Source organism: Saccostrea echinata, unplaced genomic scaffold (assembly GCF_033153115.1).
Source record: "Saccostrea echinata isolate AGI-Se365-2 ecotype Australia unplaced genomic scaffold, CSIRO_AGI_Sech_v1 ptg000062l, whole genome shotgun sequence".
Classification (NCBI taxonomy): Eukaryota; Metazoa; Mollusca; class Bivalvia; order Ostreida; family Ostreidae; genus Saccostrea; species Saccostrea echinata.
In genome coordinates this window covers 3,140,228-3,165,392 of record NW_026889811.1, presented here as the reverse complement: position 1 = coordinate 3,165,392, position 25,165 = coordinate 3,140,228, and the positions used below count along the sequence as shown (strand labels likewise).

At 36.0% G+C, this 25,165-nt stretch overlaps 1 protein-coding gene across 3 annotated transcripts; it reads left to right on the top strand.

Annotated features, from left to right (window-relative positions):
* Positions 1–1,923: 1,923 nt before the first annotated feature.
* On the top strand, positions 1,924–24,214 carry LOC133175220 (GDP-D-glycero-alpha-D-manno-heptose dehydrogenase-like). Of its 3 annotated transcripts, none has more exons than XM_061310328.1 (3): positions 1,924–2,113; positions 9,952–10,068; positions 22,869–24,214. In XM_061310328.1, exons 2-3 carry the CDS (start codon positions 9,954–9,956, stop codon positions 23,825–23,827), a joined length of 1,074 nt encoding a protein of 357 aa, XP_061166312.1. In that variant the 5' UTR covers positions 1,924–2,113; positions 9,952–9,953; the 3' UTR covers positions 23,828–24,214. The 3 variants fall into 3 exon arrangements, with proteins under 3 accessions (XP_061166312.1, XP_061166311.1, XP_061166313.1); XM_061310327.1 differs by having other exon boundaries at positions 9,949–10,068; XM_061310329.1 differs by lacking the exons at positions 1,924–2,113; positions 9,952–10,068 and adding an exon at positions 15,382–15,483.
* Positions 24,215–25,165: the final 951 nt, after the last annotated feature.

Genomic DNA, 25,165 nt, shown 5'->3' with positions numbered 1-25,165 from the left:
TTCCTGTAGGACAACGTTCACTTGATTTGCAAACACTGGATATAATAATATGAGAGCTATACAGAAAAAAAAACAAGATGTGTTTGTGAAACACTGATGCCCCTATATGGCAGCTCATGGCGAAGTTAATGTTTCTCATATGCAAGTCAAACTCCCAAAGTCAAGGTAAACAAGTCAAAATTGACTGACGTTTTTCATACTAATTGTTAGACCATTATTTACACACTGCATTGTCGACGGATTTTTCCGTTATTTCCCGATCATGACAAGGAGCACACGGCGGGCGTGACCGGTCGGCAGGGGATGCTCACTCCTCCATGGCACCTGATCCCACCTCTGATGTTTGGAGGTCCGTGTTTGCTCTGCTCCTATTTTGTATTGTATAATGGACTTTTGAGCTTGAATACTGTTCGTTATCTCCATATATTTCATTGGTACTCAAGGGCAGACCTTGTCACAAGGAAAACATACGTGAAAAATATGAAAGCCCTAGTATGAACCATTCAAAAGTATCGCCAAGGTTAAAGTTTTTCAAAAAAAAAAGGTCAAACTCCAAGGTCAGTGTCAAAATTCTTGAAACCCAAGCAAAAACCTTGTCTCAAGGAATATACATGTGAAATATGAAAGCCGTAGTACCAACAATTCAAAAGTTATGGCCAAGGTTAAAGTTTTTCAAAAGTATGTCAAACTCTAAGATCAAGGTCAAAGGGTGAAAATCGTGGGTACCCAAGGGAAGGTTTTGTCACAAGGAATACACCTGTGAAATATGATAGCCCTAATACCAACTGTTCAAAAGTTATGACCAAGGTTAAAGTTTTTGTAAAGTGGATCAAACTCAAAGGTCAAGAGGTCAAAATGTTTGTACCCAAGGAAAGATCTTATCACAAGGAATATACCTGTAAAGTGTGAAAGCCCTAACATTAACCATTCAAAAGTTATGGCCATGCAAGGTTAAAGTGTGGTAAAATTTTTAAAAAGTTGGTCAAACTCCAAGGTCTAGAGGTCAAATAAGATGGTACCCAACGAAAGGTCTTGTCACAAAGACTACACGTGTGATATATGAAAACCATTGGTCCAACCAATCAAAAGTTATGGCCAAGGTTAAAGTTTTTTGTGGACAAAAAGACAGACAGACAGACGGATAGGGCAAAAACTAAATGCTCCCGAATCTTAGGGAGTATAAAAATAAATTAAGGGTGTGGACAACCGCCTTAGAATGAACGCAATTAAAGGTAAGATTGAAACATCAAGAATATTGAAATAGTCTTCTCAATTTCTCATAGAACTGATACCTGTATATGTACAGAAATGAGAGAAATATATACAAATCAACGGAATTCAATAAACATTTTCATAGTTCTTTTTTTTTTTAAAAAAAAAAAAAAAGGTAGCAAAGAGAGACTTATTTTTGTGTAAAGCTTCATTTTACTTTTGTAACATAAAATGAATCATAGCTGCTCACCCGTCGGAGACAATTTCAGTTTGGGAAGGAGGGGGCAAACAAAAATTCCTTGAGAAGGAAAAGAAAAGAAAAAAGGAAAGATAAGGTCATTAGACCTGATTAATGAGGGGCACAGCCATAAAGCAGCTTCGTTTTCTTCTGAATAAAATGTTGGCAAAATAATTGGGGGCAAGGCCCTCCCCCTGTCCACGGGTCTGGACTGTACATGTAAGTAATATTATAAGTAAGATCAATAACCTAAATGAAAGATCTCATTATTTGAAGCCTTTTCTCATTAACAAAATTCAGTACATGTGTATGTTGTCATTGAGGCTCTCACAGATGTTCAGTACTTCTCTCTCTTTCTGTCAATATTTCCTGTTTTCACACGTGTTGTTTCGAAACGTCGTGTGCAAGAAGAGGAATTAAGATAAACCTCTGACCAAGATATTAATAGTAACGACCGCATTTTTCACGCTTGTGCAGGCTAAGAAAAATCAACCAAATAATGTTTAATTCATGTGTTTGTGAACTACACTGACTTAGTAACTGAGAAGAAAATTCATCAGGAAGTCCCAATATCTGAATATTGAGTAGGCTGAACCTGAGCAGGACTTAAACCAAAAGAACACGGATTCACTTATCCGGTCAGCAGAGATCGACCCTTATGAGGTATGTCTGACTTTTCCTCAGTTTATCTGGTTACTTTCTCCGGTAAGTTCATAGTTACATGCTTAGTTTGAATTAACTATACCCAACGATTATTATCGGCGCATTAATTGCTGTCACTGTTCTGTTAGGAATAGATACACCAATTGATTTTTTCCTTCAAAAAATACAACGCACTATAGTGGTTGAGTTAAACATGTCGCAATATTCCAGTATTTGCTCAATCGGCTGAACGATTTCCCAATCTATTTCGATTAACACCTTTATTATGCAGGCAAACTAGATGAAGGCGCGGATCAAGATGTTTTTCAGGGTATCTAAGTACAAACTCTAAATATATATCAGCTGTGTATAATTGTAGACTATTTCTACTGTGACACACCCACATGTTTGTATAGATCTCTGTATCAGTTTATAGATTTGTATCGAACAATTTCGTCTGTGCAATCAATGGAAGATACGAAATCTCAAGGATCGCGTATTGCTATGGAATGTGTTTGTATTCATCATGTATACGTAAATGTTATAGATTATGTCAACACCGAGATAGACATGACTTTAGCTAAACATTAAATTTATGAATAACAAGGTTAGCTTTTTAAAAAAAAGCTGAGAGTCAGCCACTGGAATACAGAAAGTTTCTATCTTGTTTTGTGATGGTATATGATTTGTTTTATCCATCATGTTGTGTTCATTAAAAGTCATTGTCGTCTAAGTTAAAATTTGCCCAGTCGTTTTCTTATTTGTAACATAATGCTGTACATAATAAATAATAAAGCATAGAATAAATTTTAGTTAGGTTACATCGTGTTCTTTATGATTACCTCCAATTAATTTCTCTTGGGCGCGGACATCAGATAAAGTTCGTCTTGAGCAGAAATGAAGAAAGCCACTATGATCCCAATCATTGAACGTTGAAGAATGTATACATTTTCAATTTTACTGTTAAATTCTATAAATGTATATAGATTATGATGCTTAAAAGGAAGGTAGACCTTGGGTTAGGTTGTGTTAATTATTATTAGATAAAAGTTTTTAATCGTGCAGGTTCGAGGCAATGCATGATAGGGGAAGGGGGAGGGGTGCATACTGTATGTATATATAATTCAATTTCTAAATTTAAACATTCATTTCAGTGTTATTAGGAAAGAAAAGAATTGCTTCCAAAATAAAGCAATAAACTGGAAATTCAAAATATTTCATACATACTGTACGTACACCCTAAAATGATGCTGGATTCCATCTCGCTCATTCTCTCTAATTGGAGGAGGGGGGGGCTGTCTATAAATCCGCGCAGTTTCTCTCAACTATCGCAGTTCTACTGTGGTCAGTTTCTCACCTGTGGGCGCGGTTCACGTGCACAAGCGGCACGTACATGTCTATCATCGTGTAAATTATAAAACTTTACACATCTTAAGTGATCTTCTGATGTTTTCATAACTTTCATCATTAAAGTGAAAAAGAGATTCTTTTTTTTCCCACTGTTTTGGGACCTTTGTGCAAGTGGATTATTGACAGTGTGTGAATTCTGAGCCGTACATGTCTTATGCAAGGTATTGATTGAGGGAGTCTTGCATCAGGCATTCAGAGGAATACACACAAATCCGAGAACTTGCAACGGCGATTGAGGGTATATATATATATATATATATATATATATATATATATATCAAGTGTTAAATGTGCTCTGCATATAAACTTCTCATCTTCTATAAGCACTGAAATATTTTCATAGTATCATATCTCCCACTTAGAACAATCTCTTCTTTAATTTTTCGTCGAAGAACAATGCAGTCTATAAATAGATCGAGGTCGCGTCTTTGTTCAGAGGGTGTTTGTGAAGAATCACGCCCTTTGGTTGGAGCAAATAGCACGAGTTTCTTCAGAACAAGTCGTGTACCTCTTTTTCCCAGAATTCCAAATTACGCAAGCGCACTTGCAGTTTCATCCCACCGTAACTAGTCAGCCCGGGGGCTGACTAATTATTACTCGATCTTACGGAAGCGTATTAGGGCCGCAGCGGTATCTTTTATTAATTTCTTTAACAAATTATACTAATTTGTTATAACAAATTATCAATTTGTTAATGATAGTTTATATTTGCCGACAAGGTCATTGTATCGACCATAGAATTTGTGAAATGTTGACTTTTTGAGACTGTTGATGTTGTGTTTCATCAACCTATTTGTCAATAGCTTGCATCATTTAAGAAATTGTTTGAAGGTAGAGCATATTATTGCGTATCGAATCAACTGGGAGACATAAACTCCATATGCAGGTGATAAGTAAATGTTATATTGCTTAATGAAAGACAAACATTTTCAGAGTCGCGTTAGATCTACAAGCAAAATTATCCCAAAGAAAGTTCATGTGTGTAATTGAACTTGTCTGGATTATCTTTAAGGAGGCTCTGAGGGGTTTTACATGTAATTCCAAGGTACTGTCACACAGTCAGAGTGATCTGCACTTAGATGTACCTGTACAATACATGGTATTACACAATTTGTATTTGATTTCAGTTTTTTTGAAATTATATATTTGACCAAGATTGAGGAATTGAATACTCTATATGCATGTATTTTCCTCATTTAAGTGATCGGGAGTTTCTTTGAGCATATTTCTTTGTGAAAATGGGAGGTACCCTATGTTAAAAATGAAATGTATGAATTTAATATTTACACCTTTACATGCCATAATTTACATGAAGTCCAATAAACATTTTTCATCAGTGTGTAGAAGGTCCTTAATACATGCTGCAAAATCCGTATGCAATTTTCTTGATATGATAGCATACATGTATCTTATGTAATCCGATTACCAACGTCTTATTGACATTTCCATTATAATAATGTCAATTTTGTTTCTATAATTATGATTAGCTATTATAAAGTCGTACAAGGCCCAGGAGTATGGTTATACTAATTAATTATCTGGAACTTTCGTCCTCAACTTTTCATCGAGTGATCCCGAAATGCGTGTATGGTGTCTTCATTTGTTTTCAGTTTATTTCAATATCCATACATGTACTTACCTACATCAACTATTTGCAATGTGCCCAGGCTCCTACGGTCATGCTAGAACATTAAAAACGTAAGAGTTTTCTCCCCAGTCTGAACTCTTTATTACTTCAGTTTATGTTCGGGCACCGCCGTTTTTGACGGCTTTTTTTCTTGGTCTTAATGGAGAGTTTACCTACGATCGTCACATGGAAACAAGAAAAAAATATGCACAGTGTTCCAGGGATATGACCGTTCTCGATAGAATCAGGCTCATTACTCAACAAAGTAAACCACCGAGTGTTGTCCCCTCGGGTACTCGATCCTCAGGTCTGTCTGTTAATACAAGTCGACAGGTTAATATAATGGAGGTATAAATAGATTTGAAAGAGAAACGAAGTCAGTCATCCCATCATCCTTCGTAAAGTATATGCGATCTCTCAGGGTCAATGATTGCATCTTACTTAGATTCAGTGCATTCAGTCGAAGACAGGACTGAGGCACTACAAGCACTTTGCAATTGTTTTATAGGACCTCTAGAGTTATTGTAACATTTGTTAGAGCCAGACGAATCTTGTATTTGCAGGACCTGCCCTTTAAGAATAAGATTACTGAGTTAAAAGTTCCAAAATTTGTCAACATTTGGTTCTGATCTGTTTCTTTGGAAGTATTTTAATGTAATGCACACAAGTGCAGAGGAAATAAGAGATGCAAAATAAGTTTATATAATGCGGGCCATAGATCCCAAAGACTGGGTTTTATCTTTAGATCTAAAGGACGCTTACCTTCACGTGGCTAAGTTTCCAGCACACCGCAGATATCTTTTTGTTAGTAAGTCCAGAATTACCTATTCAAGACAATGCCATTTGGGTTGGCAAAACATCAAAATTGTTTACCAATTTAATGACAATTATTAGAAGTTTCATTAGGAAGAGACAAATTCATATTTTCATGTATCTAGACGATCAGCTTGATCAAGAGCCAAACAGGGCGTTGTTGTTGAGTTATTTGGACGAAATCCTTCACTTGTTTCAGAATTAGGTCTAATTGTCAACACGCAGAAGTACAACATGAACCCATCACTCGTTATACACTTTTGGGGCTCAGAGTTTGAAACAAAGAGAGGTCTTGTCTTTCCTTCAGAGGATAGGTACCATAATTAGTAGTAGATTACCATAACATCAGACCCGGAGAGTGTTTTAGCTCAGAACATTTTATGGCTTTTGGACCTAATGGTATTTTGATTACTGATTTGATTCCAATGGTCATTTACAATGCGGCCAATCCAGTTTTACCTGTTGTCTTTTCGGCGCCCACACAGAGACAGTATACTTCAAACTATTCTAATGAAGAAAGTATTACTCCAACACCTTGAATGGTGGTAACAACCGGAAAAAAATATTCAGGGAGTCACCATACAAGAGAAGCAGCCAGATGGTTTGACCAAATGAGGATGGGTAACTCATCTAAATGATTATCAGATTTCAGGCATCTGGAGTCCCCAGGAGAAGAAATGTCACATAAATTGGTTAGAAATGAGGGCAGCTCAGTTAGCTCTGAGTTCGAAGACAAATTGATGAAAAGCAGAGTTCTGTTGAGATGTGACAACTCGAGTGTGGTGTTATACTTCACCACAAAAAGTCCTTCCCACTGTGTTCTCTAGCTTGGAGATCCTTTAGTGAAGCAAATTGAGGGAAATATTGATTTGGGCTGCTCACATTCTAGGAAGAAGAATGTTTTAGCAGAGGACCTGCCTCGAGGTCGAATGGGGGTTCGGATAACGGAATGGATTCTGAAGCAAGAGATAGTGAATCTTATTCTTCAGAGGTTCTTTACTTCAAATATTGACATGTTTGAACGAGAACAGACAGTTGCTAGTATATTGCTCTCCCTTTCCAGATTAGTTAGCTTGGGCAGTAAATGCACTCAGTGTGCCATAGAAAAGGATGTTTGATTATGCATTTCCGTCACCAGTTTTAATCCCTCAAGTACTGCAGAAGTTTTGGAAAGAACCATGTGTGTTGGTGTTGATATTTGATCCTCTCCAAGACAGTCATGGTATCCAATTCTACTAGAACTTCTGATAGATATTCCAAAAAAATATCCCTTGACGTGTTAACAAAAAAAGAGAGGTCAGATAAGACATGTCAACTCTGAGTGTCTAGATTTTGTAGCATGAAAAATGTCAAGCCTGCCTCCTTTAAAAGAAGGTTTTCTCCAAAAATTCAAGAGTACATCAAGCAGGCAAGTCGTGCCTCAAGACAGATGTATCAGACAAGATTTACAATTTACAGAAGCGATTTCCTCCTCATCCAGCCTCTGTAGAAGAGTTTGTATTTTCTTGAGAAAAGAGGCCGTAAGGTCAATAGTAAATACCGTCGCCGGTTACAGAGTAGCCGTAGCTACATGTATCATGCGTGAAAATGAAGAGGCAGGTCCGTCAGTTGAAATGCAGACTTGTGAAGCTTGTTCAAAACATATTTTTAAACTGCAGTCTCTGTGTTGGACATTTATTACCTCTATGGGATTAACCTCCCTCTATTTGAGCCCTTGGCAATATGCAATTAGAGGTTTTTCAGCTGGAATAGTGTTCCTTATTGCAGTGGCAAAGGCGACAAGAGTAAGTGAACTGCTCGTCTTCCTGATCACTTGCAGTAAGGCTAGGAAGCCTATGTTCATTCCAGAATTTGACCGTTTTGCGACAGATGACAAAGACTTGTGTCCATGCAGATGTTTGGAAAAGTATACAAAGAGATCAAAGGAATTTCATTGGGCTACGGAAAATATGTTTACAACACACCAATCAGGTGAACACAACGCATCTCTTTCAAGATGGATTTTGTCACTTATTGATATAAAACATGTTTATGAAAGCTCTTCAATTTTGAAGCTGGGTGATGCAAGAGCACATGATACTCGGAGTCTTACTACTTCATTGGCCTTGTCCAATGAAGATTATTCAGGCACCCCACTGGGCTACAGAATCCACCTTCTTTTACCTGAAGGATGTGTGTTCAAAAGACAGCTTTGCCAGAGCATCTGATTTGGAGACAACTCACTGGGTGGAGAGAAAGAAGAGGAGTTAACTACTGGGTAATGATAAATTTATTTTATCGATGGCCTTTCCCTCCTTTTTTTCTTGCAAATGGTCGATGCAAGTTGGAATGGATATCGAAATAGACTTTGAGGTTTTAAATGTAAAATCCCTGTTTATAAGATATCCATAATTGCCTGCATCCTCATGCACCTCCTCTTCTAAGGTTGTAATGTAGATGGTTAATTTAAGGGTATTGTCCCTCACATAAATTTATAACTGGAGTAATGAAGAGTTCCAGTTTGGGGAAGATTGATCGATTGATTGACTGTTGTTTTATATCCCATTCGAGAATTTTTCACTCATAAAGAGATAGATGTCACCATATACCAGTGAAGGGCTTTAAATTTAGACCTTTACTCGGCACTCAGGGCCAATAGGCAGTGGGGGATCTTTATCGTGCCAACGCCTGTCGTGACACGGGGCCTCGGCTTTTAAGGTCTCATTCGAAGGACTTGAACTCACTTTAAAGTGCCGAGCGCTTGGCGAAGGAACAGTTGCTACCTATTTTTTATCGACTTAGTTCAGTCGCGACCGTGATTCGTACCCACAACCTCCCAATCAGGGAGCGAACACTCTACCGACTGAGCTACATTGCAATAATTGATGCAGGTAAGTACGTATATGTTGTCAGCGGGGTTTTACATTTTAAAACCCACATTTTATCCCGATGGTCTTTCTGGATTAAAAATGTGTCATTATTACATATGAAATACCAGTTAACATTGCTACTACATATATTTCTATCTTCGGTTATGCTATGAAACTATAGATTTGCAACTCACAAGTCTTCCCAAAAACACGATTCAGTCAGCTAGCTCTAACAAAAATTAACTATAGTTAACTATAGTTTACTTTAGTTAACTATAGTAAGTACTTCGATACTTTGATTTAAAACTTTACCTGAGAACGTTTTTTGTGATTTTAAATCTTTAAATTCAATAACAATGAAGTTAAATATGGAGATATACGAATAATATTTCCATTTAATAATCACAAATGTGCATGTATGAATTTTCGAACTTAATATATAATTATCTGAAATCCATAGTAAAAATATACTGATTTACTTTGGTGAAAACTTTGATACTATAGTAAGTTTAAGTTAACTATAGTACTTACTTGTTAGGGAGTGCTTGGAAAATCCTTAAGTAAAAGTAACGGAAGTACACTAGGAATATACGTGTATTTAAAACGTATTATGACAGTACCCGAGAGAGTTTTTTTATCATTATGTCAGGTTGCAAAATACTGAAAATAGAAAAAAAAATCTAAGGCCAAGAACTTGGAGCAATATATTGACTTGCAAACTTTAAAACATCAATACCTGATCATTTAAAATTCATACCTGAGTTTTTCCTATTATATATTCTCTAGTTACTTTCTGACCATAACTTTGAGTGACCACTAAAACAGGGAAAAAAACTGTAAAGACTTTGAGCACTCCGAGCAAGCAGTATTTGAAGTTGCTATACCCATACCAAGATTCCAAGATCTAGCTTGGAAGGAATGAATGGCGTAATCTGTTAAGGGTTTGTAGGGAGCGAAGCTGTTCAAAAAAACCTTGGCTTGCGAAGACGAAATTCTGTTTGCTGGGCATTTTGAACCTTTAGCATAGTGCTTAGTTTTTTGCTGAAAAGGTTACAATTGCCTGTTCTCTTACTTGTTTGAAATAATGTGAACTTTCACGAGTTGAAGTGCTTTCAGTACTTCGATTTTTAAGCCGAAATTTGATTATTTCTTTCCAGAAGATATGAAGAGGTGGGTCTCCTCCTTGTTGAATGCAGAGACAACTGAAAAGAAGTATTGTCAAAGGGAAGGAGAGGACCCGATTTTGGATAGAAGCCCTGCGGCTCAGATTGAAACAGGTGTGAGCTGATTTAATCATATACTCAGTATACTATTTCACTTTTAGCTCACCTGGGCCAAAGGCTCTTGAAATTGCACTTTCCTGATCGAAATCTGTCCATTGACTGTCGTTGTTGTCGACGTCATCGTTTTTGTCATCGATAACTTTTCACGTTTCGACCTCTTGTTTATATCCATAAGACCAGTTTCATCCAAAGCATTCTTTGGTGAACAGGATTCAAGTTTGTTCAAATAAAGGGCCACAACTTCTTAAAAGGGGAGATAATTTTTTAAAAAGCAGAAATAGGGTGGATGTCTTAAAATTTCTTCTAACGAACTTTTGGGCTAGACTTAGATAAACTTAGGAGTAAATTTAGGTTGATTCAAATCATAGTCCCCGAAAGTAGGGTGGGGCATAAATTTGAGATCAAACTAAAGTTTGACGTCGGAATAGATTTGAAAAATGTTTAAAAATCTTCTTCTCTTAAACAGCACTGTCATGTTAAGTGATATTTTATAAGCATCCTCAGGTAGTGCAGATCAAATCATGGCACCCGGCGATAATGTGGGGCCACATGCATGTACAAGTGGATGAAAGTTTCAATGTAAATATATAGGAACAAAATCTTCTAAAACCTACTTCTTAAATATAGCAGAGTCAGGATAACTGATATTAAGGAAGCATCCTCAGGTAGTTCACATTCAAGTTTGTTCAGATCGTGGCCCCCGTTGGTCGGATAGGGCCACATTAGGGGATCAACGTTTTACATACATGTAGCAATATAAGAAAAAAAATGCTTAAAAGTTTTCTCTCAAAAACAGCAGAGTCATGATTAGCGATATTAAAGCTGAACACGATTCATGAAAGGCAGAGACCTCAGTTTTTCTCCCGCCGTATTATTCTGTACGGCCTCTATATAAGCCGTTCACTTGGTCTCGGTTCAGCGTATTCAGTTTTCACCGGTGTTGACGGACGTATTATACATAGCTATTGTAAAACTCTTGGTAGCGATAAAAAGTAATTGTGTGCTTTTTCCACGGCAGAAGAGAAATCTACCAAAGAAACTTGTTGCTTAGGTCAGTACAAACAAACACAAATACATGTAAACTGCAATAAAATGTAAACAAAGGTCAAGTTAATCAACACAAACAAGTGTCATTCATTCCACGCAGGTACTTGTGACAAGAAAGCAGTCAGGTGTAACGGATGCAAAGGTATTATCCCAGTGATGATGTCTGAGATAGGAAAACTGATATGGCTTATGCCTATTGACGAGTTGATTAGTGCAGATTCAATTTTGTTCAAATCATGGCCCACGGGTATGTGTGTGGGAAGAGAGGGGGTGTTACATTAAGAGATCAGTGTTTTGCATGGGAATATATTTTTAAAAATTCACAAGAAGAGCAGGGCCATTATAAAAGATATTAATAAATAAGCATCCTCAGATTGTGCATATTGAAGTTTATTTAAATCATGTTAACAGGGGCAGGATGGGGCCGCATTAGGGAATCAAACTTGTACATGTACATGTAAGTATATTGGAAAAATCTTTAAAAACCACCCTTTCAAGAAAGGCAAGGCCATGATAGGTCATAATATGCAGATATCCTCAAGAATTGCAGAATCAAATTTCTTCATGGACCTCTTGTTAAAATGTGTTTCGTGCTGAAGGTTTTACAGACATACAAATAGTGTTTTGTATTTGTAAAGATAATGTATGTGTTCTCAATTTGTATGCAAATCAACTCCTGTCCCTTTCCTGGTTTATATGTAAGAAAACAACTGTTTTTTATCTTCCATATCTGTATTTCTGAAAGTCGTTTGAAATGTAAGCCCCCCACCCCCACCTCCCCGAACTCAAACTAAAAACTGGTGCTTATTAGAATGTAAATATAAACAGGTAAAGATGTAAACCACCTAAAGATTCTTTAATCCTTAATCGAAAATAAAATGGGGATGAGATAGTAATTCCGGTACATCTTTTATTGACTCACCTGAGCCAAAGGCTCCCAAAAAAGCCTAGCTGTCCAAAGTCGAAAATCCTATTTTGTGTTTGTGGAGGGGGGTGGGGGGTGGGGGTGGGGGGTCTTCCTCTAACTTTTTGGTACTTTTTTTTTTCAAATAATGGAATTTGCCTGTGTTCGACCTTAGAGCGAAAGTGGGGGACCAGCATCTAAATCAAAATTTACATATTAAAACTATAGCAAAAGACCATACACAGAAAAATGTTGGGAAGCCCCCCCCCCAACCCCCCATGTTCTACGGGCTTGATTAGTCATATTACTATGGATTTATCTGCAGATATGTAGTGTAGATTCAGATTTGTTCAAATCATCCCCACAGAGGTAGATGGTGACACAGTGCGCGATAAAAGTTTAACATAGGAATGTATAGAAAAAAATCTTTTAAAATCTTTTTTTTTTCTCAAGAACAAAGAATAAAGTGATTAGTCATATATATACATGTATGGGTGCATCCTCAGCTACTGAAGATTCAAATTTTTACAAACCGTTACCCTCTGGGGTAAGTTTGAGCCACTATGGGCGATCAAAGTTTTTCAAAGAAAAAATCTTTAAAAATCTTCTTTTCAAGAACATCAAGATCATGATTAGTCATATTTATAAGCTAGCATTCTCAAGGTTGTTCAATTAATGACCCCTTGGGAGATGATGGGGCCACAATAAGTGATTAAAGTTTTACATAGGAATATAGGGGTAAAATCTGATGATGAAGAACAGCAGGGCCACATTGATTCAGGTGAGCGTTGTGGCTCATGGGCCTCTTGTTTCTACATATAAACTAGAAATAAATCTTATATTAAATGTGTAAAATCCATATGTTAACATTATCATCTCTCAAACTTAACTTAAATATATAAGTTGAAAATTATTTCAAATTGATACTTTTTCATTATTTTAGCTTGGCTTCAAAAAGCAGTGATATGACAAATTTCAGTTGACAATTACTTATTTGCATCTCTAGTGTTTAAATATGATACACATTTAATAAGTTATCCTATTTTGTATGCTTGATGAATTCTCAAAGCGGTATGAAAACGCACAGGTATTGTGATACTTAGATAATTTTGTAAATTTTCAAAACAGCATGACGGTATGCGGGTAATATTACGGTATTCTTTGAGTAGACTGGTATTGCCTGTCTCTATCGTAGGAAAAATCGCGAATATCAGACAGGCAAGGCCAGTATATTGTTTAAAAAAAAAAGAAAGAAAAGAAAAAATTAAGTGTCATGAACGTTTTATAAACTAATAGACGGGCGGAAATAATTGTCGTATTAAACATTGTGTATTTCCTGCAAAGGAAATGAAAATACACAAGCTTTCTGCCTGAGATTTACATCAGATTCTGAATCGAAACTGTCTTGACCGGAGAGGAAGAACAAGTAAGCCTCATCAATATTGTAATATATCGATTTAATAAGAATAAGATAGATTGATTGCACATGTATGTTGTTTTACGTCCCGTTCGAGAATTTTTCACTCGTATAGAGACGTCACCATATACCAGTGAAGGGCTTCAAATTTAGAACTTTTCTCGGCACCTAGGGCCATTTAGCAGTGAGGGTTCTTTATCGTGCCAACGCCTGCCGTGACACGGGGTCTCGGGTTTTTTTAAGGTCTCATCCGAAGGACCCACAACTTTCACTTAAAAGTGCCGAGCGCTTGGCGAAGGAACAGTTGCTACCTCTTTTTGTCGACTTAGGTCAGTCGCGGCCGGGGCTCGAACACACGACCTTCCGATCACGGAGCGAGCACTCTACCGACTGAGCTACCGTGACGGTAATAAGAATAGGAGAACGTGAAAAAAATTGTCCTTGCGTAAAGAATGAGGACGCGTTTGATTTGGATTCAGTAGGAATCTGGGCGCACTTGATTGATTGATTGTATATTGCCTTACGTCCCGTTCAAGAATTTTTCTCTCATATAGTGCCGTCACCATATAGCGGTGAAGGGCTTCAAATTTAGACCTTTGCTTGGCACTCAGGGCATTGAGGGTTCTTTATTGTGCCAACGCCTGCCGTGACACGGGGCCTCGGTTTTTAAGGTCTCATCACAGGAACTTGTTTCGGTAATAATTTTTTTAACCCATAGTATAATAATAACACAAGGTATCCAACTCCGAATTACACGGAGTACCCCCCTCCCCCAGAATCGCACTCATTTACACTTTCAGAGGAAATACACTGACAAACTGTTTATACCTATGTTTTCTACGATAATTTATCTATACAACCATATATGGCATGCTTGTCTTTATTTTCTTTAGTCTCCGTAAACAGCGTCAAAACTCTGTTCGTCGAGGGGTATAATCGCTGGACTGAAAATCTTATGATTCCGAGATCCAGACCATTATTTTGATTTTTTTTTTTTTTTCGTTTCTTTTCTACGTTTTTTTTTTTTTTTAAATTTATATTGAACACAATTTCGAAAAGTTTAAATATACACGTTACACTTTGAAAGTATCTCGGGAAAAACAGTCTAAACTATTTTATTAAATTTTACAAATTAATACCTCTTTCTTTTATTGTTAAAGATTTTCTTAACCTTTTGTCTCGAAATTAGAGTAATGAGCATGTAAATGTCTTTTATATGTTATACTTGCACTTAAGAAAATATACCACGTCCACAAATGATATTATATACGTTGGCTTTGAATTGAATAGGAATGTCTATAAATAGAAACGGATGATTTCCTTTTAAATTCTCGAGTCGGCCGTGTCGTCGGCAAGGCAGCTATGGCTCTTTCAATTGAAAAGGGTGGATGGGGGTTAAAACAAACAAATATTTCAGGTACCTTAAGTTTGTTAATCGAAAAGAAGCTTATAAATAGCTACTTAAGCGTCTTTTTAGTTTAATTAGCATGTCCTCTTTAACAACCGATCAATTTCTAACCCTCTTACAGGCCTCATTTTCTGGAAAACTACAGGTACTCTTCTGCTAATGCCTATTTTTCTGACAAGTATATAAAATATGACGAGTAAGTATATGTTTATAACCCTGTAAAGGTTCAATGGCTGGCTTTTTTATTTCTAAGATAGACAGGACTGTTCGGTGTGTACTATAGATCTCCATTTTTCTCAATAATGGGCCTCGTCCTGTATTGATTTTGTGTAGACTTATCAATAATCGGAAGGCATATCAGGAATAATTCCATGTAAATATTTATATGGTGACATTTAAATGTTGCATTGAACTGAATCGAATTATTTCTTAATCACAAAGCAAAGTCTAACCATGCTTACAGAACTCCAATGTTTGTTCTAAAAAAAAATCCAAGTGCAGCCATATAGATTAGGCCAACCGTGTCTATTGACGTCGGCCTTTTTAAATTGTTGATTATCGTGTTGGGACGTCGGGTTATCACAGGGTAGCAAAACACATTGAAACAGGGGGATATGTCCTTCAATTCCTCAGGTAAGTTTTCAGAAGGTCCGTTACAGGTGTTATAAATTATTAGGGGCAGTTAGAGTCAGTTCAATTAGCGGATACAAACAATTTGGATGAAAATAGTCCCGTGTATCTCGGGTAACACACAATCATGGCGGGTTGTTGACATGTCTTTCAGAAGGAAGGCGAAGTTCAATTTATAAGATCGATTGTTGTATTGCCACTGTCACCTATTTTTGTTGTAAAATAACAGCTAAAAAGTTATTTGTAGAATTTATCTTTTCATGAGTTTTTAGATAACCTAAATAAAAAAACAACAACAAAAATTAAAAATAAATAAATAAATAAATAAATAAGTAAAATAAGATAAATAAAAAAGGTTTATGAACATAATATTATTTAGGCATGATTGAATCAGAAAGAAATCTGCAGTCCTATTCATATCGTACTAGACAGCTTCAGTTCTCAGGCTTACTCCTTTATATTGAGTTATGTGTTTAAATTGCGAAATAGCACTCTTTTTAAAGGTAAACACTGTTTAATTAATAATAGAAGTCCCTACAAACCGCTATGCGTGTATTTTACAAGCAGGAAAAATAAACAAGAATTTTTTGCAGTGGGATATTGCAGGTGCGGAGTATCAGGGACCCCCCCCCCCTTTTTTTCCCCGAGAATAAACTGGTATGAAAATTTTTATTTAAAAGCCCTTTGTTTCTTACTCAAGTCTTTTTTTTTTTTTTGGGGGGGGGGGGGTAGGTCAAAGTTTTATGGCACTTCTTTTTTACCTCTGAATTATTTTCATCTTTCTTCTCCAACTTTGAAAAAAGATGCAACATCTCTACTAGAGGTCGTACATGTATCAATCATCCGCAAGGATAATACACTAGGTATATATCTCTGCAAGGAACAAATAGATCTAAGTAGGTCGAATAAGGAAGTTTTTTTTTAAATATAAAACTGAAATTCTGTTTATGTTTGACAGTCTTTTTGTGCTGTTGAATGATTTAACTGTAAGAATAGAAACCTGGATCTATATATAACAAGAAAACATTGATGTAACCATCAATTGTCGCCCGGGAAATAAATAAAGTAAACAATGGAAATGAGTCTTTATCATCAAACTGCTTCGATATGTGTGAAAAAGGCATGCGTCTAAATGATGGAGACGATAGTCGAGAATATTTTGAAAACTTATAGTCGGATGAAAATCGAACAAAAACGATACCCTTTTAAACTTTATCAATTCCTCAAGTAAATGTTGGCTGCATAAAATATAATTTGAAACCAGACACATGCATCACCTATATTCAAAAAATATCTTTCACTTAAAAAATATAAAACACGAACTGTGTAAAGTACATTTTTACGTTTTTATGCGATAAGTAAAATTCGATGTTCTAAAAAAAGGGACCTGTCGTTTTTTCGATAGTAAATGATAAGAAAAACATATATATTTTTACAGATTCACTTTATGGAAGTAAATATATTGTGTATCTCGTAATTTATAAAGGGAAAGAACATTCTGATTAACAATCTTTTAAATGTTTAGAAAACCTTTAATTCTGAATAACTTCTCCCACCTCAATCCCCATATACCAACACTTAAACTTATATGTATAGAGCAGCCCGGTCCTCCGGGCTGCAATTAGAGAGAGAGAGAGAGAGAGAAAGCCAAGGTTTCTGAATTCTAATTCTGTAATCATTCAAAGCTTGATTTTTTGGATTGTTAATTTTTTTTTTATGAATCTGTTCTACCACATTTGTTTATTGTATTTTTACTTAACGGGTGTAAAATGAAAATTTAAAGTAAATTAAATGTATTAGTTGTGACTGGAAGACTTGGTTTTTGTCAATTCATGAAAAGAAGGATTGCAATTTTAGATTGCACATTACCGTTGCATTATTCGGTAACGAGATGTTTCTCGCCGATGCAATTGTGCTAACCCAAGTAAGATCCAAAAAAGCGCCACAGGCTTACATTAAAAAAAATATTAGTAAGTTCTAAGTTCTGCATCGGTAATATTATTGGAAGTCAGTCTATGTTTGCCTTAAGGTCAGACGACACGTTCCTCAAAAATATATAATTTTTCCCGAGAATTTGTCATTGAAGTATTGCTACTTAAACAAGTTTCCTCACTAAAAATTGAGGTACCTTACCAGGCATTTGGGCAAGATACCAGAGGGTGATATTTCCTATATAATCCATATAGGTAATCTTTTGAATTGCCAATGTTACAATTTCTGGTGTACTTATTTTTTAAAACATATTGAAAACAATTAAGATATCACAAGAGAATGACAATTATGAATAATTTTTGATATAATACCAAGGTATACAAAACATATAATTGAGTAACGTGTCGTCTGACCTTAAAGCTCTTCTTGCAAGGTCGACTAAAAATGGGATACGAATTCATGGCGGTTATGGAAAGGGGTAAGGGTATTCTGGAGATACATGTAGACCCAATATAAAATATTTACTTTCATTAATTTAACACATGGTTGTAAATGAATTCTAAATCCCAATTAAAGAGGACTATTTACGAAAACAAAAGCAAATCTTATACATAAAAGTATAGATAACTAAGAATTTTTTTTAAAAATATTAACCCTTGGCTAATTCTACCCCTACACCCCCCTCCCTCCTTCCACACACACACATTTCAAAAAAAATGCTTATATATAACCCCACCCAGCCACCTTACGACTGTAAATGAAAATTACAGTAGCGATATTTTGTTGCATGCAATCAAGGTCAAATATGAAAATGATTTTTTTTTAATTTGTGGACATAAAAGACCAGCAAATGGATGACAGATTACATTAAATTATAAGACCTATGATAAAGGAGCACGGTATTTAGAATAATGCAATGTTGCAAATTTTCAAAATTATATTTCACAATCGCAAGTCTTCAATACCCGTTACATATTTAAATAACTAACATTTTGCATTTTGGAACCTTTTGGCTTTCCATAACTATTGTGTGCACGTGTTACAGTATACTGCATTGCTCTAGTGAAATATCATTTATTTATATTACCTTGTCACATGTGTAAGCTGTCTATGCGGAATATATGTAGTATAAATAAACATTTTCCCCAAGGAAACATTTCTAAATTTTAAATTGCCGGTCCCTGGGGACTTTGTGTTTATTGCCTTTCAGTAATATCCCCATCCTCGCAAGCCAGGGGTCCTGAGTCAACACGTTGCCGTTGTCCAACGGCAACGTGTTGACTCAGGACCCCTGGCTTGCGAGGATGTAATATCCCCGATATCACTTAATTGAATGAGTAATATCACTTATTTAAACGGTAACACAAAAAATGAAATGATCAGTGATTTCGCCCACTTTTAGCTCACCTCAACGAAGTTGGGGGGGGGGGGGGTTGTAGGGATGGGTATCGCAATTTTTTTTTTACAATTCCTTCAATTGTTATTCAAGAGTTGGAACAAAAAAAGATATTTTTGGTATTGTTAATTACGTACTTAATACCGATATTTAAGTCTCCGTATCACGATACGTATCGTTACCCATTGTGTAATTAAAAAAAAATCACGATGTACCGGTATACCTAAAAGCGCACATTCCTAAGAGCTTGTGTAATACCCTCGGCGTCGATGTCGGCGTCCCAGGTTAAAGTTTTTGGAGCAGATTTCTTTTCAAGTACTTATATTTCCTATAATAATCAGTGATGCATGGAAGATGCTTCTAGTATGGTTCATTGTAGCGATATGACCGGTTAAAGTTTTTGGAGCAGGTCTCATTTCCAAGTAACTATAAGCCCTATGTTGACCAAACTTGCATCGGTGATACATCTAAGGATGCACACTACTGGACTCGCTTCTGATGCTGGATCTGACCTACATTTTCCAGATGAGTGACCAGGTTAAAGTTTTTGGAGCAGGTCTCATTTCCAAGTAACTATAAATCCTGTGTTGACCAAACTTGCATGGATGATACACCTAAGGATGCACACTACTGGACTTGCTTCAGATGCTGGATCTGACCTACATTTTCCGGATGAGTGAACAGGTTAAAGTTTTTGGAGCAGGTTCATTCTAAAGTAACTATAAGCCCCATGTTGACCAAACTTGCATACATCTAAGGGTGCACACTACCAGGCTTGCTCCGGATGCTGGATATACATTTTCCAGATAATGGACCAGGTTTATGTTTTGGGTGCAAGTCTATTACAAAGAGACTATAAGGCCTTTCTGAACCAAACTTGCATGGATGATACATCTAAGGATGCACACAACTGGACTTGCATCAGATGCTGGATCTGACTTACATTTTCTGGATGAGTGACTATTTTCAATTTTTTAGATACGTCCATTACCTTGCATGTAACTGCAATCCCTATCAGACCAAAATTGATGAATGTTGCATACACTATGCTAGATTATTAGTTAAGCGTGAGACTTTGCCTTACTTAAAGACAACATTCATTGAGGTGAGCTCTGTAATCTCTGATTATCTATGTAAATTTTTTATATCACTAATTCAAAAATAGCAATAGATATCGCCAATTCTGATAGATTGAATCTCCTTTTCGGCAGCATTATTATAGAGCATGCGAAATCAACAGATCCATTCATATTAGAATTAATGACTGCCCCCTTGATCACAGACTGGCAAGTACATGAATTGGTTTTTCGCCCATTTCATTTATGTCCATAAACATAATATACAAACGTGTATGCTTATAAAATATTAATCTCAGAAACTTGCCTAGAACCTGCATTACAGCTCCTAATTTCATCCAACCGTGTAGAATTTTCCTTTTGAAGTAGTATGATTTCTTTCAGATATATATCGTGGTTCAAGAACAATGATACATTTATGAGACTACTCGTAACAGGGCTTGTCTATAGTGTTTATTTTAAAAAAAGCCACACATGAAATTACAGTAAAAGACGCCTATAGCAAAGTGCCAGTGACGACCAATTTTTATTCGTTATCATTAAAATATCCGTTGAGTTCATTTGTTTTCCTTTCGCTCTAAGTTTGAACTCATTATAAGCTAAAGTGTACGCTGTAACAATGTTCTACTGTGTCATAACATTACTTAAACATTGCTGTGAACTTTTTCCTTACTTGTTTTTCAAGACAAACACGACTAACTCTTAGACCATAAAAATATTTTCAATATAATATTGAAAAAAATATCATAAAGAGATCTAGAGTATTCGCTATAAAAATGCAATAGAGGCAAAAGGCGACTTCAGCACGGAGATTTCATATTAACACTCTAATGATTAAGGAATATCACTAACGTTACCATATGAAAGGCATCACCAATAGTTAAAGGGAAGCTTTTTCAAGATATAGGTTTTCCTTGCGTTATTGGCATTCTTGGGGGAAAAATTCCGATGGCTTCAGCACTTTAAGGGGAAGAAGGACCTTTAGCTGAAAAAATACTTGTCATTCAATTTTTTTGATATTTTGTATACTTCTAATCAAGCATGTCCTACATATCTTAAAGCTGTTACATCATTAGGTTTCTGACCATATTTTCGAGATATTAATTGACAAATACTTATGTCCTGCTGTATCTAAGTGGAGTTTTAATTCTCCATGTTTCCGGGCTCATCACTCTGTCCATAATGGGATTTTTTAAGCATTTATAAAAAAAAATATGTAAGTGGACATGTATCTTTTAAAATATTTCAGAGAAAGAATAGGGTTTAAAATTCAAAAAAGCAAGTTTCTTCTATCACACTGCATCTGGATAGGGAAAATTACGTACTTTTTAAGACAACTTAAACAACAAAAAACGTATTTTACCAAAAATTCTATCATTCAATATTTTTGAATTTACGTTGAAATGCAAGTCCTTCAAATTATTGATTAACTGTAAAAATTTCGAATGGTGAAGCTGACCTAAATATTGCACAGGACATCGTAAAAGAGGGCACAAGCAGGACAAAAAGGTGTCATGTTTGCATTTTTCGAGTACGGGAAAAACCAACTATGACGTCACACGTAAGCTAAATATGCGAAATAAGATAAACCTACATAAGATTTTTGCCATCAGCCATGCAAACATAATTTTTGTGTTCACCGTTTCTTAAAATATTTCATCATATACTGGTTATGACCTGTTTTTACATAATAATACCACCCCTGTATTCACCGAGTATGATCTTGCTGTACTAACAGATCGTGTATGACGTCACCGACTTGTTGGACGTGCAGTGTAGGGAAACAGAGGAGTGGATCAGTCTTTTTCATAATTTGTTAATGTTTACAAGAATGAAAATTTTTTTTAAAGAAACGGAGACTATGACGTGACCATGTGTCCTTCATCCCCTTAACATTCGACAAACCTCGGCTGATTCCGTCACCTTCGATGAGGTACGAATCGGCCGAGGTGTGCCGAGTGATCCCCTGAAGGCAAACGACAACATAACTTCCGGTGTAAAATAGCATACATCGTCAAGCAATTTCAGTTGGAGAGGGGGAACAAAAAAAAAGGTCATCAGACATTATTCGAGAGGTATAACCGTAAATTAGCTGTTTTCCAATGTATAGTATATACTGAGTAACCTATTGAGGGGGACAATTGTTAATTAGCTTTGTGTTCTATAGTTAAGTATTGATTAATTTATTAATGGAGCACACACATATACGCCCACCCCCCACCCCTTTGTTCCAACTGGTCTGAATTTTGTGTTTTATCCGCAGTGACCTACAATAAGTTTTAATTGTCACATCATCTGTTTTGAAACTAAGCTAGCTTTGTTTTGAGAAGAAGTCGTCCATGCAATTAGAAATAAAAAAAAAAACGTCAACAAAAACTTGATGCATTCAGCTGAGAGTACTTGAAATGTTAATCCCACCTTTTTCCTTTCTATTTTCTACTAATTTTTATCCCAGAGAACAATTCAATAGCCAGAGGAAATCCATCTTCGCTAGACAAGTGTCCGATTTGTTTACCCTAGCGAAGATGGAGGAAATCTAAATAAAACTAAAAGAATCATGAATGTAGAATTATCCGAAACCGCGGCTTTGCGCCGAATAATGCTATTTTTGCACAGCTACAAATATTTTTTTTTTTTATTTGATAATAATATTTAGCCTTTTTATTGAGTTATCTTCCAGAAAAGTTTTTATTAAGAGAGAAGGAGGTCGGATAGAATTTCGGATTGGAGTAATTCCACCATCCTTTGATGTTTCATACAGTGATTTTTTTTTTTTTACCGGGAAATGTAGTATTTAAAAAAATCCCAAATTTGTATTTAATCTCTGAAAATGAGTAAATTTTCAATTATTATTAGTCAACAATACATTTAAGTGTCACACAGAAAGCTAGTGGGTTAAGCGAGAAAATATCGAACGTCGTTCTTACATGCCTGTTTTTGTTCTGTCAAATTGATCTTTCTTTATGGCATATTTTTTTATCCAGATATGGCAGAATCATCCCAATCACGTGGCCATGTTCTGATAACGGGAGGAGCGGGATACCTAGGATCTACGCTTGTCCCTATCCTATTGGAGCAGGGTTATGAGGTCACGATTTACGATATCTTTTTCTGGGGACCTACCTCCATGATTTCATTCGCAGCCAACCCAAGGTTCCACATCGTCCGCGGTGACATCCGAGACAAACAGTTGCTCGCCGAACACATGCATGACAAAGATGCCATTATTCATCTAGCAGCCATCGTGGGATACCCTGCTTGTGACAAAGACCCGGATTTAGCTATTGACACAAATGTCATTGGGACGAGAAATATCGCCGAACTTAAAACACCGAATCAAAAACTTATCTACGCGAGTACAGGGTCTTGTTATGGAGCAGTGGACGGAATCTGCACGGAGGAGACACAAATCAGTCCCCTAACTCTGTACGGAAGCAGTAAAGCTGATGCCGAAAAAATGGTTCTGGCTGCGAGTGGAGTTGCCCTGCGTCTGGCCACTGTGTTTGGGCTTTCACCTCGACTACGTCTTGACCTTCTCATCAACGATCTTACGTACAAGGCCCTCACCCTGAAAGAATTTGACTTGTATGAAGGATCTTTCAGACGCACATTTTTGCACGTGAAAGATGCTGCGCGTGCTTTTGCATTTGCATTGAACAATTACGAAAAAATGAAAGGCGAGGCCTTTAATGTAGGCGACGAAGCCATGAATATGACCAAATCTCGTGTAGCTCAGCTTATTCAGGAACACGTGAAGGGGTGCGTAATTACGGAGTCCAAATCGGGCGAAGACAAGGACAAGAGAGATTACGAGGTCTCCTACCAGAAGATCCGGAAGCTGGGCTTCGGCTCCTCCATCTCTGTAGAGGAGGGAATACGAGATATGTTAAAGATCCTGCCGCACATTGAAACTACAGATGTCTGCAAATTCAAAAATGTGTGAACAAAACTGTAAGTACACGGAGGACGAAATAAGCTGTTCATAACCACAATACTCCTAGGGTTACTTATGTAAAAGTGAAACCAGAGACAACAATAATAATGCTATTTATGTCTCTGGTTTAACCATCAGATGGTCTGCCTTTTTTATTCCATTTTTTATATAGATTTTTAATCAATTTTTTTCTTGTACATAATTTAAGACTTTATTAAATTCGTTCGCTTAGCTGAAGTTATATAAGGAAAGCTTACAATGTGTACATGTACCGACTTTTTCCCTTGAAGAGCTAATCTTGAAAATCTTCGGTAAATTGATGTCCACTCATCAGTATTTTTTTTCCTTGGTGTGCACTGTGTCTTTTTGGAGTAAATAAAGAATTTTTTCCCTCTACACTTGTGTTTGTTCCGTTTTAATCATCGCAAATATTTTCTTTGCGTTCTTTTTTCATATTCCTATTTTGTGTGTGTGTGTGTATTACACTTTTTCATGAAAAATATAATTTTTCTAAGGGAAAGTTTTCATTTAAAAAGTTTGGTATGGCAGTATTATCTGTGATTAAATTTTGTCCCAATAATCATATGATCCAAGTTCTTTATTTCTTTGCGTCATACAACACATCAGATTACATATAGTAATAACTAAACATACATACAATATTATAAAATTTACCAATATGAGAGTGAGCATAATCAATAAATAGCAAGTAAACTGTGTAGGACGTGTTTGAACAGGCAACTGTAATTATGAAACACTAAATAATTACAAATGTTTTATTCTTCTTATGGAAGCTTAATATAAATATTTTCCAAGATTACAAAGTTCCTTTATATTTTGTACACTTAACACTGGATTTCATATAATAATACTTTTTCAAATACTTCGATCTAAGGTCATGATAAAAAGGACACTGTAAAATAAAATGAAATTCGTCTTCGATAACATTCAAAGAGCACATTTTACATAATCTATTTTTCCTAAATTCATTAACATATCTACCAGTTTCAACATTTGTGTCCCTTTTAATTTTAAGAAATATTTTATAATTTTTAATTTTCTAGATTCCCTCAGAGGCATTCTTCCGAGTTTGAAATACACAAGATTGTTACAGGCACTATTTTTTAAAAGAAGTAACTTTTTACAAAAGAGACTATGTATTTTTTGCTACATCTGGAGCTTTATGAAATCCCCACATCTCTGCTCCATAATTAAGAATACTACATACATATATACATATAATTACTCGGTATATATATACATGTTATTACTCGGTATATATATACATGTTATTACTCGGTATATATATACATGTAATTACTCGGTATATATATACATGTAATTACT

Excerpts from the sequence above, each read along its gene's own strand:
- LOC133175220 (XM_061310328.1), top strand. The coding sequence starts at position 9,954 with ATGAAGAGGTGGGTCTCCTCCTTGTTGAATGCAGAGACAACTGAAAAG. Across the intron at positions 10,069-22,868 it reads TGCGGCTCAGATTGAAACAG|ATATGGCAGAATCATCCCAA; the intron begins GTGTGAGCTGAT and ends TTTTTTATCCAG.